The sequence below is a fragment of the Akebia trifoliata genome, chromosome 12, assembly GCF_017979445.1.
Source record: "Akebia trifoliata isolate Shusen 1 chromosome 12, ASM1797944v1, whole genome shotgun sequence".
Taxonomy (NCBI): Eukaryota; Viridiplantae; Streptophyta; class Magnoliopsida; order Ranunculales; family Lardizabalaceae; genus Akebia; species Akebia trifoliata.
The window spans coordinates 30,214,382-30,232,767 of record NC_141386.1 but is presented as its reverse complement, the minus strand read 5'-3'; the positions used below and the strand labels follow the sequence as shown (position 1 = coordinate 30,232,767).

Here is an 18,386-nt window from a genome sequence, read left to right as displayed (position 1 = left end):
CGAGGTGTGTTAATATCGACCCATGGCAGATGCTAGAGTGCCGCCAGCCAAAGATACAGTTCAGGGACAAACCCTAGTTCTGCTTGTGTGGACTCTGGAGAATTCAATCGTCTCATAGTCATACCCTAGAATTGCTACATGGAAGTCTTTCAGGCTCACCAACCCATGTCTCACTCTTGGTTGACCTACTGGAAAAGTCAGCCAAAACGCTGAAAATCTGGATGTTGGATTTAATCAGTTTTCATCATGGATCAGAGATTACAAAATGTTTTTTTTAACCTGTGAAAAATGATCAAATTCAATAGCTATAGAATTCACCTGCATTGTTTCCATAACATAATCACACAATAAAGAATTACTAAGCACACTTTTGTTGATGCTTCAAACAATGGAGTTGGATATATAGTCTTGTGAATTCAAAATTTCATTGCATTTTTTTCCTCTAATTAAAGAAAAGCAAAATAATTCAATACACGTTAGTTTTATGCTCCCATCAGTTTGATGGTACGGTAAAGTGGTACATCTATAATACTATTTTCACGACAAGAGAAGCATCGTGATCTTTGTTCTTTCTTGATGCAAAAGACTCGAACACATTTACGTAAAATTACAGATTCTGCATTAAGTACATAATTGTACCTTATTAATATGAGTGATCAATTCATGCTCTATATCTATCTATAATAAAGTTCCCAAGAATTTTTCCTTCAATTAACAACCCCATTCCTCTTTACCTAACATGGTTAAAAAAGTTAGGGTTCTGGAAAAATTCGGTAAGGTTACTCTTCCACATATTGTCAACCTAGGGACAAATAGACTACTAATAGAAACCATTTTTTTTTTCTGTTGATGTTGTTTGAACTTAAAAGGTTGCGGAGAGTGCCACGGCTCTTTATGTGGAACAGTTGCGAGGAAATCAGTATATAAATGATCGGGGAGCACAACAGTTGTCAACTCACATTGCATACCTGAGTAATGTGCTCTCAACTCTGTTAATGCCTATTCTTCCAATCTTAACTACATTTCACTATTATCTTTCATGTAGAGTAATAGTCATGATTCACCGGAATAAGGAGTAATGTGATACATCAAATCATTATCTATATGGATTAGGATAATAAACTATTAGATCTGTTGGATTTGTTTTTCTATATAAATCCTAAGAAGATTGATTATAAATCATAGAAAATCAAGAAAATCAATAGAATCTTATTCTTCTATGGTATCAGAGTTATTAATCTTCTAATCAATAACTAATATCCTGGTGTCCTCCGGATGGTGGTGCTATTGCAGCCTGTTCAATTTTTATTGTTGTGTTTTTGTTCCAGTAAATCATCAATCCAACCATGATTGATTCAATACCACGACCCCCATATATCAATTCCTCTTATAAGAGTTTCATCAAATATCCCATGTGCATCAGATTGAATTTATCAGATCTTTATCTTTTTTTTACACCATCTCCATTACCCACCATTATAGCCAACAGAACCACCCACAATGCTCACAAGATTCGGTTCTATTGTTGCAAAAAAAAAAAAAAAAAGGCCAAAGAATTGACTCAATTAGCCAATTCAAGAAAGTTTTGTTCAGCACATTAATTGTAGTTGACTTTAAAGACAATGTTTCATCAAACTTTCATTCCCTCTTTGCGGCTGCAACGGCTATTAGAGAATAAAAAGCATTGTATTAAGGTGCATTAGATGCACTGTATCATTTCTAATGTATCTCATCACAAATGGAAGATTGTAATGGAGGATAGTATTTAGAATATATCAATCAAGATATTCTAGAATATTTATTTATATTTAGAATATATCAATTAGGATATTCTAGAATATTTATTTTTATTTGGAATACATCAATCACGATAGTCTAGATTATTTGTATTAGACTAGTTTCTATATATCTTAGATTGATGTAATGTTTATAAATTGGAAACTAAAATAAGGATCCTAACATCCCCTCCACCTTTGAAATGACTTGTCCTCAAGTCGGGAAAACTTCTATAACAACATCGTTCTTAAGTATGTCTGCACGATTCTCAGTGGAAGGAATATCGGCATAAAAAATGAGTAGTTGAGATTTTTTACAATGATGCCCGGGTTTGAATTGTTCATCACAATCGAAATAAAGGCCCTTGGCTCATCGGTCCACTTACTCTGTAAAAGGAAATTCGTTGAATGGGAGGAAGCCCATGAGGGGTTGGCCCAAGTAATAATCTTGTGGGCTCAAGAGTTTCTGGTACAATAGGAACAAGTAGAAGGACTGGATGGTTGGAGTACACTTGAGAGGTCTACTTTACCGTTGAAACAGTTACAACTTCATCTTGAAATTTTACTAGTTCAAAAGCTTGTATAAGAGTAATAGGCTTCAACATCTGAACTCCTACTCATAGTTCATCACGCAACCCTGAAATGAAGTAACTAATCAAGAAATCTTTTGGTAATTCTCTTATTCTATTAGTCACCTGCTCAAACTACAATTTGACGCAATTTGGAAAGTGCTACACTGGGATCATTCTGATCTAGCGAGCTAAATCGTGTACACAATGCCTAAGTAAATTGTGTCCAATTCAAATCGCCTAAAGTGCATTCTAACTATTGGCACTATGGAATCGCATCTCCCATAAGATGAACCGATGCCAAGGTCACCATTTGTTTATCAGTGATGTTAGTGATTTTTTTTTTATATTGCTCCACACGAAAAACCCAATCCATTGGATTGTTTCAATTAAACAATGGAAAATTAATGAGAATGGTGCGGCCTTAAATTATAGACCCGCCTTGATTTGGACGGTCTTGTATCTTTGGTTGTAGCCTTGGTGGTATCGATGTCAATTGCTCCAAGCGTTGCCACATTCACTCCAACATAGCCAACTCATTAATTGACATCGGTTTAATGTCTCATTGGGTGAGAGATAAAACTTAAACTTTTAGCTCCTTAACTGTCATAGTGAAGATCACGAGAGATGCACTGATTCCATATGTTAGGGTTCTTAGATCAAGAAAAAGAGAAAATAAAAGAAAAAGAATTTCTTGAGATGAGGGAAATACAAATCTACTATTATTGCTTATTCATAATAATAAAAACTCCGCTTGTATATATAGATGGTTAACTTGTCAATTTGACTACAATAGCAATTCCTAATTTAATTATAAAACATAATTAGACTCATACTAAACTCCTAATAAATTTAAAATAGAAACTCTTTAAAATGATACTAAATTTAATTAGAAAACTAATACAACTAGGAAACTAAATAAAATAGAAAACTTATAAAAGGATCCTAGCAAAAAGTCAGCCAAAATACTGAACTCTGGCTGTTTTTATAAATATAAGAGAAAATGTTCAAATTCCACACTTATGTATTATCAATCAGGTTGATATTTGATGCGTTGGTGAACCAAGGCAAAAGGTTCTCTACTAGAGCTATATTGTAGAATCTTTATTGAGTGCAGACAGGCCTATCGAATTGTATGGAACATGGTTTTAAATCTCATCTGAAACCGAGACAACTTGTCCCATTAGTGCACTCAAGGTCTCTCTTCAAACCATGGTTTTTAAACTTGGTATCGCGTCTCGTCTCATTCAGCTCTGATATCGAGTCGTCTCGGACGAGTTTTCCGATACGTTTGAGACGTCTCATGAGATAACTCAAAAAATTATACTGTGAGATGTAAAACTCAGTCAAAAAATGACTTTGTGAGTTGGTCTCGTTCAGATCTGATACCGAGTTAACTCGAGCGATACGTCTCGGTCTTGGACGAGTTTAAAAACCATGCTTCAAACTGAAGAGTCACCATGTGACCACATTACATTTTTGAAATCCATCGGTACAAGTTGCCTCATTTTTTAATTTTAATTTTAAAACTCAAAACGAGACAGGTAAAAATAAATTGTAGTTTATTTTACCTTCAATCCAATTAATATTGTAAGGCAGAAAGCGTAATTATCCATTTACCTTCAAGAAATTATAGTTTTAATATCGTAAATTTCTGATAGTTATACGTATATGGGGATGTAGCTCAGATGGTAGAGCGCTCGCTTAGCATGCGAGAGGTACGGGGATCGATACCCCGCATCTCCATTACAGAATATTTTTGCTTTTGTAAAATTAATTAAATACTTGTTCTATTAAGCGTCCCCATTTTTCTGACCATACACGAAGATAAGCCCATCATGATCAATCAGACAGGTCAGATTTTGGCAACTCAATATTCCTGATTGTTTAATTGGTGGAACCAATCTCAGGTACCATGATTTACTTGACGGATGAGATCTTGATTCAGATTTGTATTTTTGTTTTTCTTTTGGCCTTTTCAATATGAGTCATTCTATTTGCACCCACCTCTATGCTCACTACACCCACTTTCTTTGATACATCCCACTCTGAAATGTGCTTTGAGGTGGGTGCAGTGAGCATAAATAGTGAGTGCAAATTTCATGGTCCAATAAAGATACGGAGACTTACTTTACATTTGGAATCGAACAGAAAAGACTATCTACGAAAAACTCTTGGAAAACATCAATGGTTGCTGATTTATTTGTTAAAAAAAAATATATTATATATGTAATTTGTTTCAATTCCTTAGAAGGGTGATCTATTTCTTTATTTCCTCATGAATCGTCAATTAATGTTTTTTTTTTTTTTCTTTCATCCTTTCTTTTGCTCTTTGATAATCAAAAGATTTGATCTCTTATAACTATAACCATTCAAATCCAATTTCTCTCTTGTTGTTGCCACTTGTTTTGAATTTCAATATTCATATTGCAATGTAAGCCAATCAAACATGACTGTTCCAAGCAAGATGGGCCACCTCTCTCAAATGAAACATCTAGTCCACCTAGATATTACTTTCAAAATGGTCTTTAGTAACAAACCATAACATGTTCAATTGGCAGTTAGTAAGGCGTTTGGAAATCCAAGTGTATTGGAAGTAATATTTCTCTCTCATCTTTCAAAAGTGAAAGAAGTATTTAAAACCTAGTTCTTTGTGAGTCAAAAAAGTTGAGTTGTTGCTTCTTGTTTATCAATCGCAAACAAAGACATATTAAGCACTAGAGCTGCAACCCGGGAGTGTTGGGCGATTCGGAGGGTAATAGTAGAGCCTTCAGTCCGAGCTCAACTCAATTCGAACCTCAAGCCCAAATTCATTAATTCAAGTTCAGCCCGAGCTTTGAGCTTCTAAACTCAGTTTGTACTTGAGATAGAGCAAACTAAGTAATTTTGATAGGGTTGGGCTCATTGAGCAAGTCTAATGAATTATAGCAATGAACTCATAGGCAACAACTAATAAGAAATGCAGTGTTAAAAAATTCCTCAAAATTTCCTTACAGCAAATATAAGTAATAATAAATAATAAAAGAATACTTCAAAAATAAATCAAAATACAAATGCATATATTTTTTATATTAATATAATAAAACACATCGGTAGGCCCACTCTATTATGATTTTGTAAAGGTATAATTATTGAGACAAAGAAGTAGGGTCCAATATTTTGGAAGTAGCATTTGGGGTACGATCAAATCTTAAATTGTCAAAACGAGGTTTGAGATCAGGAGCGACTTACTTAAAGAAAGGATCTAATCATTAAGTGCACATCGGGTATGAAAATATCAAAAAAAGAAATTTTATTAATGTTCATATGTGGTTCACAATCTGTCACAAACAAAATAGCAGAGTTATTTATAAGAGAAAGTTGGTAGGTTGCAAAATCTTGTAAAAATCTTTTGGATATTCCTAATATCATGGTTCGTTGGACACGGAAAAGCGTCCAACACGAATAAGATAATGCCATACAATAGAATTATGGGTTACCGACAATACCGGTCCCATTCCTTAAAAAATTTGGGAGAAAAAGAAAGGACTGGGAACTGGTTAAGAAGCTTTATAGGTTGTTCAAATGTAACTTATTGATATGGGATGCTTTCTGTGTCCAGCATTGTTGGACACAATAAATATCTATATGTTTGGTGGTTTAAATATCGTATATTCTTGGTTGGACACAATAAATATCTATATGTTTGGTGGCTTAAATATCGTATATTCTTGGCCTCTAGATTTACTAAATTTTGTAACAGTTTTTTTCTATATAAACCCCACCCTACCTAACCTTTGTAGCATGAAAACTGTTATAAGGTTTCTTTTGTTCATCTATCTTTATATGTTATATGTCTCTTGTGAATTTCCTTTTGTGATTTGTACATGTTAACGTGGTTCTTGATCGTTGTTCCTGGCATTTCTTTGTCATCAGTGGAAGCATGAGCCTCAAGGGTACCTGCATGTTCGATGGTTCCAAATAAAATGACATTGTATTCGTTTTGGAGGGTGAGAAGTAAAAGAACAAGCATCTCGAGAAAACGAGTACTTGTCACATAACCAGAATCATCCTCCCAAGCTAATGTACTTCGATGCAAGACAAGGGGATAACCCTTCTGTAATATGATGGAGAAATAGTGGGGGATTCGAAGCGAAAGCCAAAACTAAATCTGGGACTCACTCGGCTAGAGGCGAAATGGAGAATCGCTTGATCGGGTGGTTCGAATCACTCATTGATTTGAGGTTTTCAAGCTCTAAAGATGGAGTAATCAATCAAAGTCCAAGTGAGGTGGGGAAGTAAAAAACTACATAAAATTAATGTCTGAAAAAAAATTATCATTCATTTTTCATTATTAATGTAAGTCTCGATCGTTGTTTGTCGCATTTCTATGTCTTCAATATAAGCATAAGCCTCAAGTTTATGTTTTCCCTGGAGTACCCTGTAGTGCCATTTAACTAGTAGAGATTGACTTCTTGAAAATAAAATCTAACAACTCAGCCTTGTATGGATCATGGTATAGATCAGATTTTAAAAAATAAAAATACTTAAGTCTAATGAAAGCTTTGAAAATGGGCAGTCCATGACCTTCAATCTTTTTAATGAAATAGATTTTGTGGAGATGTGACGTGGCTCTTCTTCAACCGTCAAATATCACTAATACGGTATTGCAGGGAAAACGCACTACAGAGGATCCAGTCCCTTCAAGCTGAGGGTACTTTACTAGGCCGTTCCTAAATAGCTCAAATGGTGTAGAGAGGCACATTTACTAATCTAAGTGAAAAAATATTCTGAGTTTCACCAGTTTGACTCGTGGAAAAACATGAAATCTCAACAGTCATCATATATCTTAGGGATGCGCGATATATCCTTGGAATATAGGTTTTACAGAGCTGCTATTGCCACACCTACTTTTACTAGATTTTGTGTTTCAAGTGGTAATATTGTCATATATACCTAAGATCAAGACCCAATCTTCATTTGCTTATCAAAAGATCAAAATTCCTTGTGGGACATTCAATTTCGTTATTATGTACTAACAAAGATGAATCATTTGTGGGAAGCATTGGACAATAGTATGGCATTGATCATTTTTTGCTATACAAAGTATACAAGGACGCTCCTCACCATCATAGGATTCCAAATACGACCAATGGAAGCGATATTAACTTTCTAAAGGGGAAAAGTACTCATTATGAGAAATACTCTGTTTAATTTGCTAATTTCTTTACTGAATTTTCATTCTTATAAAAACGACCAAACATATTGGCTAAACCGGTGAGAGATTTCTTTTACATCAAGGAGTTGTTCAAATTCTATGGGACATGCACATCTTTTATTTTCCAATAAAGTTACATGTTTCATTAATAGAAAAAAATAATATCATGTAGTGAGTAATAATGGATTTACATGTTTCATTTGTGAATTTTATTTTATTTTATTTTATTTAGTGAGTAATAGGATATGGTTGTTCCAAGTTCAAGAAACATTATTTAGCAAAAAATCTTGTTTAGGCAATTCATACCATCCATACAGTATGTTTTGATCTAAGATTTCAACTCTTCCATATTTCAACAGTAGAATAATGTTCCATGGAGAAAGTTGGGTAGTCTCTGGCTCAGATATTTAAACTACATGAATGTGCTTTACTTGGAAAATAGTTGCAAATTTGAGTAGATGATTAGCAAATTTATGACATTATCAAATGCACATCCCAAAATTTGATTGCAACATTCATTGCAGAAAATTTTCAAAATACTTCTATCCACAAGTTGATTATGTTTGGACAGATGAAAGTTAGGCAAAAATTGAGAATCTCTTGTTTCTTTCAAATCCTTTTGCATCCATGCTTTCCTTAGAATTCGGACAATTGGAGTCCTCTCATCCAAGGCATTGTACTTCATCCTGCAACAATGATCTACAAAAATTTCTTCTATACAAACCTCCATATGAAATTATCGTCTTGCTTGGGACCATCTCTATAACAAAGTTCGAGAAAATCTGACAATTTTCCTACTACTAAATGAAAATACATCTACAAAATACAGTGTTGATAACCAAGTGAAGTATTATGACTTGAGTTCTACAGAATCTGGGAAATGCTGGAAAAAAAATATGGGCAAAAGAAAGCAAACGAAGCAAGAAACTGAGGCGATCGATGTAATGTCCAATAATAATAATAATAATAATAATAAAATTGACCGAATCAACTAAGGTTGATCGAGTCAACCATTGTTGACTCAAGTCAAGTCAACCTGGTCAAACTTTGGTCAACCAATTTTGACTAAGTCAAATTGATTAAAGTTTATTTTGCTTAAAAGATTATAATAGAATTAGATTTTTAATAAATATATAGATATTTTGGTAATATTTATATATTTTTGTTTTAGTTGATTTGTATTTCAACTTCTTCACACATTGAAAGAAAGAAGAGAAAGAAAAGAAGAAAAAGAAAAGATAAGAATAATGAAGTAGGCCATTTCAATTCTTGGTGATAGTCTTAAGAATATTTTAAGAAAATAATTTATTAAATTTATAGTTGTAAAACATAATTTATTTTGTAGTTCTAAAATATCTCTGATTTTGTAATTCTAAAACAAATTTTTTTTGTAGTTACTTCCAAAAGCAGTACATTAATTATTCATACAAAAAAAAAATTATAGAAGTTATTGTTTTTGCATTTTATTACATCTTTTTTATGCTAGAATGAAATACTAATGAAGTTACTATTTTTACATGTTTTATACACATTTATACATATTTTATTCCATATTTCATCTGTACAAAAAAAATCCAAGTATTTTATTTTTTTATTTTATTTTATGTTTTACATGTATTTTAGTATTTCGAAATTATGAATATAATTTATTTACAAAAGCAAAGCCTGTTTTTTTTTCACATTTTACATATGTTCTATTATTTTCAAAAGTATGCATGGAATTTAATTTCAAGTAAAACTTATTGATTTTTGTATATGATTAAATTTTAAAATTTTAACTTGCTGATTTTTATATGTTGTACTTTTCAAATTAAAATTTTAGACAAGAAAAGTACTTTATTGGAATGAAATGTAAGAATAAATTCTCCATTGGAGTGTTTGTTGTTTAGAATACTCAATTAGTGAGATGCATCAGCGTATGCCATGTAAACCACGAAAGAAGTGATGCTTCAGTCATAGTTTGTATAAGACACGAATGAAATAAATGCTTGACTTATGTCAAATAAGGTACAAACGAAAGATGTTTCGATTAATTGTTGTATAAGACACGAATGAGAAAGATACTTCGACTAATGGTCGTGTAAGGCACGAAAGAAAGAAAAAGGAAAAAAAAAAAGTAATGATTTACATTTAAAAGTGGACCGGGTATTTAAAGACATTTATATGTTTTGTTTTCTATAAATTTTGAAAAGAAAACAAATACCTATATGTAATATTTTAGTGATTTATTAAAGTGAAAAAGAATAACGGATTGTAACATTTTCGGAACGAGTCGTTATTCTAAGATAGCAGTTGTGTTGTTTGAGTTCTTATATATTATGGGATGTATAAGAACATAACATCACAACAAAAATCCAAAAATTTCATTTATATCTTTAATAGAAAACAAATTGTAAAGATAGTGTATAAATGATAAGAGTACATTAAGGATCACATACACGCCAGATTGGCATAGATGAAAATGATCAGTTAATGATCATTAATAGTCTAGAGTAGTCAAGAAAGAATAACTTACTTAATTTAACATGTTTTTTTAAGACATTGATCAACAGCCAACCTAAATTGAAAAACAGTTACTCAAATGTGACAGACTGGCCATAGAATCAGAAACTAACGATAGAATTTCATACCGGTGAAGTATTAAAATAATCGTATCTTGACTGAGATGTTCACATCAGTCGTGACTACTCAACTCTCTATTATAGTACTCTGTCATTTGTTGTTATATTATGAATTGTTATTACTTTTCAGATATTTGAAAAGTGTTACAATTATTTACTCTGTTTTACGACTTCAATGTTTATGTTTCTAGTTATATTATGATTATCAAAAGTTGAATGATTTACGAAAGCTTAGAATGTTTAAACTACATATATGATGCTATTACTTAGAATTGTGGAATTTTCATATTGGGTAACTCCCTTGTTACTCACCCCTACGATATCACAAATTTCAGGCACACGTGGTTTAAATGATCCTTCCGAGAAGGCTCAGTACTAGGACTTCATAGATGATCAGTCCAAACTTTCAAGATAAAAGCATGAGTACTATTAACGAGTCTTGAATTAGAGTTAGATTTAAGTATTTTGCTATCGTTTTCTTATATAACTATGAACACAGTATCATGTCGTTACTGTTTTATGTATATATGTCAAGTGTGTTGATGTTTGAGGATACATATCTATTCTCTTGGATAATGATCAGGTATGACATATAGTTATTTATTTGTCATTTACGTCTATATATTAATTATCATAATATGAGTTATATATCATGCCTTTGGATTCAACTTAGGAATCATGGGAATTCATGTTGAGTTTTTTAGGCGTGACCGTCAAAGCCACAACCCAAATCATGGATGTCTTATATCAGACCCCCTGAACACAATACATAAAAGATTGCAGCATGACTATTAAATTCTAATCTGCAATAACCACTTTGTTTTGAAGAGAAATGCTTGCAATACTCATGGGTCTTGTATCGTAGAACCATTTCTTTTGAATACAAAATGTATGTAGTCCACCGATGACTTAACATGCCACTTAATATCACATAGATGTATGCCTTCAGAAATATTATCCCCAGATATTATTTCTAGAAGTACACATATGGTGTAAAGCTTTTGATGAATTCAAGGGAGTTTATTTAATGACTTCATGGGGAGACGGGATTGGGTTTGTAATTTGGCATGAATCTTTGTATAGGAGCCTCTTGTATGTTGTTTTTGTTGGTCATCTCAACCACTTTTAATATAATTTGCATTTAACTATTAAAAAAAATACATATATAAATATCAAATGAGGAAGGAGAAGCCTTCCTACCTGTAATAGATCTTCACGAGGTGCATGGACATGACCTGTTCACAGTCCCATCCCTGGAGTAACCTGTCAAGAGGAATTTATGCCAAAATTTTCTTCCCTATATCACCAAACAGGTACAGAAGCTGTGTTTCACATACCAGTACATTGGGTACACATGTAGGTGTCAAGATGTGCAATTCTGTGTTCCACCGGGAAATTTATCCCAAATACTGATTAAAGGGATCAAAACATCCTGCCAATTATTTTTTTCTCGGCATTTTGGACAAATGACAACGTTGCCATAACAACTATAGGATATGGGCAAAACCAACAACAACAGGACTACAAGAGATCTTTCTTCCCACAAATAATGTCAAAGGGACAACTAAAGTGAGTGATGACAATCATCCAAGTGGGTATGGCCTGGAAAATTTCCATAGATAAAACAAGTCACAGGAAGGCTCTACATTGCTTCCTGCATTTGTGCCATTTGGACATGCGTGCCATTGTTCAAAAAGTGGCATGTGGTGCAACATAAAAAGACAAATGAAAGACCAGAGACCTAAATCATGACAACTGGGAAATTCACATCCACTGATCCGGATATGAAAAGGTTCAGATTTATATGTTACCTTCTAGAAGTTGAGAAACAACCACCATCTCCCTCATCAGCAGCTTCACTCAAGCAAATATAATAGATCTGTTATCTTAATTATCCAAGAATGTGATAATGCACAAAAGAAGCACGAAAAAATTCAGAGATAATGAATAAAAGAGAGATTTAGTTCAAGTCAAACTTAAATAGAATATTGAAAATAACTAACAGTGATGAAATTATACCTACCTCAACCCTTTTTTCGTCTAAAAATATTGATTGATAGGGAGATGGTATAGCATTATAGTCTCAACATAGCTGTGAGATAACAAAAGAAGAAGAAGAAGAAAAGTTCACCCATGATGTCATGTTTACTAGAGATTCCAGGCAAGTACAATTCTGAAGTATGAGATAGATAATGTCTACCTCTTTTAGTTTCCAAGCTCGGTCATCCATCTACACTATCCACTAATATGGGTGAACTGGACTTCTTGATGACCTCCTGTGACCATACCTAACAGGGGAACGTGACCGACTCCTCTCCCGACCCTTCTCTCGTGGCATATCCATGCTCCCATTTCGGCCATGATACCTGTCCCTGCCCCCATCTCTTCCATTCCTGTAATGGTTGTGCTTCCAATCCGCCCCTCTTCCCCCATCTCGGCTCCCTCTCCCACTCCACTCTCTAGACCTTTCCCGTTCCCAATCTCGTTCTCGGGATCGCCTCTCTCTCTCCCCCGAATTATTTCCTCTACCTCTATTCTCACTTTCCTTCTCCTTTTGTTTTTTGCGTTCTTCTGCTTCTTTCTCCCTTGCTAGCCTTTCCGCTTCCTTTGCTTTCTCCTTGGCTTCCTGTAAAATAAAATTCCATGTCCCTTATATACCAAAATATGACGCAGTTAATTTCTGCATGTCCACAGAACAAATATTTTACCTTATACTCGCTGATGAAATCCCGGACCATACCATAACCAATATGTTGCTTGCCAGTCACATGAGACTGTGTCCTCTCTGCAGCATCATTTGCCACAAGAAAAGAACCACATATCTCACATAGTGCCATCTTCTTCTCTTGTGTAATCAACATTTTGTCATTTAGTGGTTGTTGAGTCAAGGCTGTCTTCTCGGCATTTAGTATGTCCACCTATAACAGAGGGTCCCAAAATTCACCAAATTAAAACTTCTTTTCGAAATGAAACTAAAGGAATATAAAGTGGTGGAATCATTGCCACACCTTCCTCATGAGTGCCTCAGCTTCATCAACCTTCCCAGATTCGCCAAGGGTCTCTACTTGCTCCAACAGTTTCTTAATCTTCTCCTCCAACACAGAGAGCTGCTCAGATTTCTCAGTTGAAATTGGGGCAGTGGGTGTAACTTCAACCTCTTGGGCTAGGCGCTCCCGACCCCGCCTAACTTTTCTATCCAAATCCATCACCTGCAAAGGGTACGGAATAATGACAACTAAATTTGAAACCATTGTAACTGGTAACTATGAACAAAGTAGGTACGTAGAACAAAGCTTACCAATTTCTCACAAAAGTGGGCAAGTTCAGCTTCAAACTTCGGCACATATGAGTCATGTCTGGGTGACTTCTCAAAACTAAAAAAAGGAACAAATTAAACTCTAAAAAATAGCAACATTGACATCAGATTAATAAGTTGGATGATCATTGTGCACACATGGGCGTGCAGGCACGCACTCATAATTGTACCTTAGAAACCAAGGCTTTTTAGGGAGTAGGACCAAGACAAAATATAGTCAATGCAACTTTGGTATGGACACTCCTAGGAATGAAACACTAAGAAAGATTGACGAGCAAGAAACACCCTAAAAAAATCACAACTGTTATTTAAATTGAATTATCCAAAGAAATAAACAAATTGGTGAGAATGTGACCCATAATTAGTGTCAAGTGCATAAGGTGGAGTGCTTCACGTTTATTATATGAAATACGATACTGATCGAACTAGAGGAAATTTTTACCAGAAATTATAAATAAATAAATAAACTTCACACATCTCCATGGGCCCCATCAGCGTGTGTCATAATATTTTGACCAATATATGTGGGTCGAGATCTGTTGAACTTCAAAATAGGATTCATGCTCCTAATCCCAAGATTTTGGTAAAGGTGTTTATAAACAATGTTATCAAATAGCATATGCGACCATATGCGAAATAGCATATGGCATATGCGGTCGCATATTGCACAAAATATTTTTTATTTAAAATAAATAAAAACAGTAAAAATTATGAAAAAGGGGGGGAAATATTTAAAAAATAGAAAAATATAAGAAAATAAAAGCAAACCTATAACAATATATTTGGATTTTGGATAGCATTCATTTTTCAAATTGAATAAATTGATTATATGTGGTCATTTAGTAACAAGAATAAAAGAACTCAAGGAGCTAAATAGTCAATAATATATAAACTATTCATGATACGAATGTGGCCTACTTTAATTATCAAGTTCTAGTTCTAGATAATTAAAGTGGATTCTTTTTTTTTTTTTTGAACTTTAATAGTCTAATCATTGTATACTATGATCTTATGTTAGAATGCATAATCGTTCAAAAAAAATTTAGAATGCATAAACTCAATATTTTGAAAAAATAAATTAAAAAATAAGATTTAAAGAGAATGTATGCAAGTGAAAGAATAAAAGAAATAGCTTAGAATAATGCATGAATAGAAGGTGAAAATAGGGAAGTTGTAGGAGAAGATAGATTTAAAAAAACTTGAATTTAATGCTCCAATAGTCAAATCATTGCCCATTGGAGTAATATGCCATCGCATACTTTTGCATGACATGGCATAATGAACCAGAAACCCTAAATCACATATTCCTCATAGAAAATAGCATATGTGATTGCATCATTTGACAACACTGTTTATAAATGTTAACAAAGATCAATGAAACACCTATGAGAAAGTGTTGTTTGGTGGCGAGGCAAGACTGAAAAGCATGTGAATAAAGGCAGCAAGAAAAGATTTGAAGACATGTCTTGAATGAAGATACGGCTCATGATAAAGTTGACTGTTGACATAGGATTCATTTTACCAACCCTGATATTCGAGAAAAGGAATAGATGATGACAACCAAGAAGTAGCAAATAGTGTAGACCAAGAACAATAGCAAACAGATCCGTTAGGTAACCAACTTTTTTTGTTCACGGATTCAAGTTTAATAATTGATGAAACATATTAATTCAAAAGGTTAGAAATGTGCAGAAGAATAGTTAACAAGCATCAACAGGGAATTTATGCAAGAACAAGGATTGCTTAAAAAAAATTGATCAGGGGATTGCTACTTCGAGGCCTCAAATTTGCTCAAAATCATAAAATAAAAAAATAAAAGTCAACTTCAACATGTGAAGGATCTACAGATGGAAAAAACTAGAGATATAGAACATAGAACAAGATCAGAATGCAAAGAATTACTATGATTGATCTCATATTAGAATGTTTTATTGTTATAGTGTTTATTTTCTAGACTGCACCCACCCACAAAGTGTTCTAACACTGTGTGAATGCATATTTAGTTTTAGACAGAAACATCATTCAATATTTTAATATGTAAGAGCTACATGGTAAGTGGTAACTTCAAGCTACAATGAATGAACAAAATTCAATAATCAAATTTTCACTAAATTTAAAAGAATTAAACCTTGAATGTATACTTGTATACCATGTTTTGGGACTTAACTGTGAAATGGAATCATTTTAACAAGCCACTACAAACAGAGAAAGAACAAATGCAAATGTTTCACAAACTATAAACAGTTATTAACACTAGAAACACCGTTTGCTAATAACCTCGAAAGCTCTTAAGAGAGATGGGTCACCTTCTGTGTGCAAAAGAAGCCTTCACTTTTCAATAGAATTGTTTCAAGACCTGCCACTGATCGTTTCATGGTCGAAATTCTTACCAATAAAAGAAGACTTAACAGTCTCAATGATAATTCCCCTCAAAGCTAAACATCAGGCATTCAGGCTATAGACAGCCATCAACTGTACTGATCACTGTGTAGTGTAAGAAATCTAGGTTTTGATCAAACTTCCATCCTTGGTATCTTACATACATGCATACGCATGAGTCAGACAAAAGACAGAAAGCTCAAGACTAATGAGAGGTAACAACCCATGAAATCAACTCAATGCTTCGGAAGGGAGGGAATTATAATTCTCTCTCCCTTTAAATCAGTTACCTCAAAAGAAAAAAACCTGCAACAGCCAGAACTCCAAAAGTCCAAAGATCTTATTTATCATACCACGCTTGTAAGTCATATTAAGTTCAATCCTACACCACACATATAAAGCAGGTAACTTCAAAGGGGTATTTATTTAAAAAAAACACATACACGCTCAAAGAATGAGTGGAATTTTTTTTTTGAACCACACAAGTAAAGCTAAGTTTTTTTAATCAATAAAGCCATTGTTGTTCGGGTTTACAAGTCTCACAAAGATACAATTCAAAAATCATGAAATGGGCAAAATCATGATCAATGTTTGTTTCTACTTACATGACATCTAGAGAAATTCTCAAAGTACGAAAAATGAATGTTCTTTCTAATTACATGATATCTAGAGAAATCCTTGAAGAATGAAAATTAACCCTACAAATCCAATTCAAGCAGAATCCTCTAACAACCATTGAATGATAGAAATCAAGCAAACATAATTTAATTACCTTTCTTTTAGTTTCTGATCATGAATTTTAGGGCACAGACCTAATACAATGGAAGACATAATTAATATAATTGGCAAAACATTGAAGTTCACCTCAAAAACTAAAAGTAAACAAAATTGAAGAAATTTTCATAGGGGGGGGACAATGGGGACACACCAAGATCACTCCGAGTGTTAACAAACAGATCGTGAGGGCAAAACCTAACCATGTAGGATCCGCAAACCTCCTTATCATCCCAGCAAATTTCTTTGTACCCTTTTTTCTCCTCTTCTGTGAGATTACGAGCTAACAAACACCAAACCCAAACATCAATTAACAAAAATGATAGAAAATCTAAAATTTGAACGGATTGAACAGTTCTTAGGTTTTGATATCAAATTATGATTTTTTTTTTGTTTTTTTTAAATGAGAAAGTAATGTTTTACTTAAAGATCAGATCAAAGTCAAACTACTTGAATCAAGACAAAGCCAGGTAGATAGAAATAAAATAGAAAGGAATGGAGAGATACCTGCACCCATGAGTTCGTCTAGTAGAGCTCTCTGAGCATCCATGTTTGAAATAGGGGAAAGTAATCTGAACTAAATTTCCACAAAGGGTTTTGATGGAAGAGAAAAAGCAAAGAAAGTTTCGAATCAGAAAAATAGCAAACTTGCGGAGAAATCAGAAATAAACCCTGGAGATGATGGGACAAATACTGGAGATACGATAAAATTTGTGAATTTGGTAGGAATTTGTGGTATTTAGGGTTTTTGTAGGAAATTGGGGGCTAAACCGGCCAGTGAGGGTTTGGACATTGGCATGTGATGCGTTTCGTTAAGGGAGCTGCTATTAACACGTCAATTTTTACTTATAACACACCAAATTTTCGCAAAGATCTCACAAATTTTTACTTGTTAAGTTGTGAGGAAAAAGGTCTCACAAATCTCGAGGCCTTCCGAAGATGGATGAGACTTAGTAAGGTTAGTATGATTCACATCAAAATTCTAATTTCGATATGTTGTTCATTTTAATTTTCAAAACATTTTTTTTTAGTGAATTCGTCATTTTTATAATCAACGAGATCACTAATATGGTAGAAACGTTCGTTTTTTATCAGTGAATTTATTGATAATAAAAGTATTGAATTCATGAATTTGTAGATAATAAAAATGACGAATTCACTTGAAAACATGTTTTGAGAATTAAAATGAATAGTATATCAAATTTGGAATTTCATCATATTCAACTGCGATAGGGTACCCATCAAAAGGATTGGTGTGTCGAGTAAGAGTTGAGCGCCCAACACATTCCCAGAATCTTTAAGGTGTGTGTGTATGTACCTCTAGCTTGGGAACCATCAAAAGTTGCCAGAACCTTCTTCATGTAAGTCTCGAGTCGACATGCATGGATGGCTATCAATGGACCGGACCTTGAATGGGCTGGTACTAAATGAGCCTCAACATTCTGAATAAAAATTTTGCTAGGCCCAACCCTGGCCCTCTTGCATTTGGGTTGATTTTTGAGCTAAATAACTAATATATATATATATGGGTGGCATTCGGCAGCCAACGTTAGGGAGCCAAAATTTGTCTTATGTAACTGCAAGAGCCAATGGCCTGGAGATTTATCTTTGAGTAGTTATCAACAGAATGTATCTTATTGAGATACGTATAAATGCAAATAATTGGATTTCGTAATTAAATTGTTGGGAGTGTGCTTTTTTTTTTTTTTTTAAGTCAACAAAACTTGGCCCAAAATATAAAATATAAAATATAAA

General features: G+C 33.6%; 1 protein-coding gene and 1 non-coding gene across 8 annotated transcripts; one reads left to right on the top strand and one right to left on the bottom strand.

The window, feature by feature from the left end:
• Positions 1-4,017: 4,017 nt before the first annotated feature.
• TRNAA-AGC (transfer RNA alanine (anticodon AGC)) lies at positions 4,018-4,090 on the top strand. Its single transcript has one exon. It is a non-coding gene; the product is annotated as a tRNA-Ala (tRNA).
• A 3,855-nt stretch (positions 4,091-7,945) lies between these two features.
• Positions 7,946-17,433, bottom strand: LOC147389414 (uncharacterized). Of its 7 annotated transcripts, none has more exons than XR_015170423.1 (9): positions 17,139-17,433; positions 16,786-16,914; positions 16,630-16,669; positions 13,461-13,536; positions 13,171-13,371; positions 12,871-13,080; positions 12,363-12,788; positions 12,186-12,254; positions 7,946-12,048 (listed from the first exon to the last, which is right to left on the bottom strand). XR_015170423.1 is itself a non-coding variant. In XM_086417591.1 (8 exons), the coding sequence occupies exons 1-7, from the start codon at positions 17,179-17,181 to the stop codon at positions 12,405-12,407; spliced, it is 1,083 nt and encodes a 360-aa protein (XP_086273717.1). In that variant the 5' UTR covers positions 17,182-17,433; the 3' UTR covers positions 7,946-12,254; positions 12,363-12,404. The 7 variants fall into 7 exon arrangements, 3 of the variants coding, with proteins under 3 accessions (XP_086273717.1, XP_086273716.1, XP_086273718.1); XR_015170424.1 differs by having other exon boundaries at positions 7,946-12,016; XR_015170421.1 differs by having other exon boundaries at positions 12,186-12,788.
• Positions 17,434-18,386: the final 953 nt, after the last annotated feature.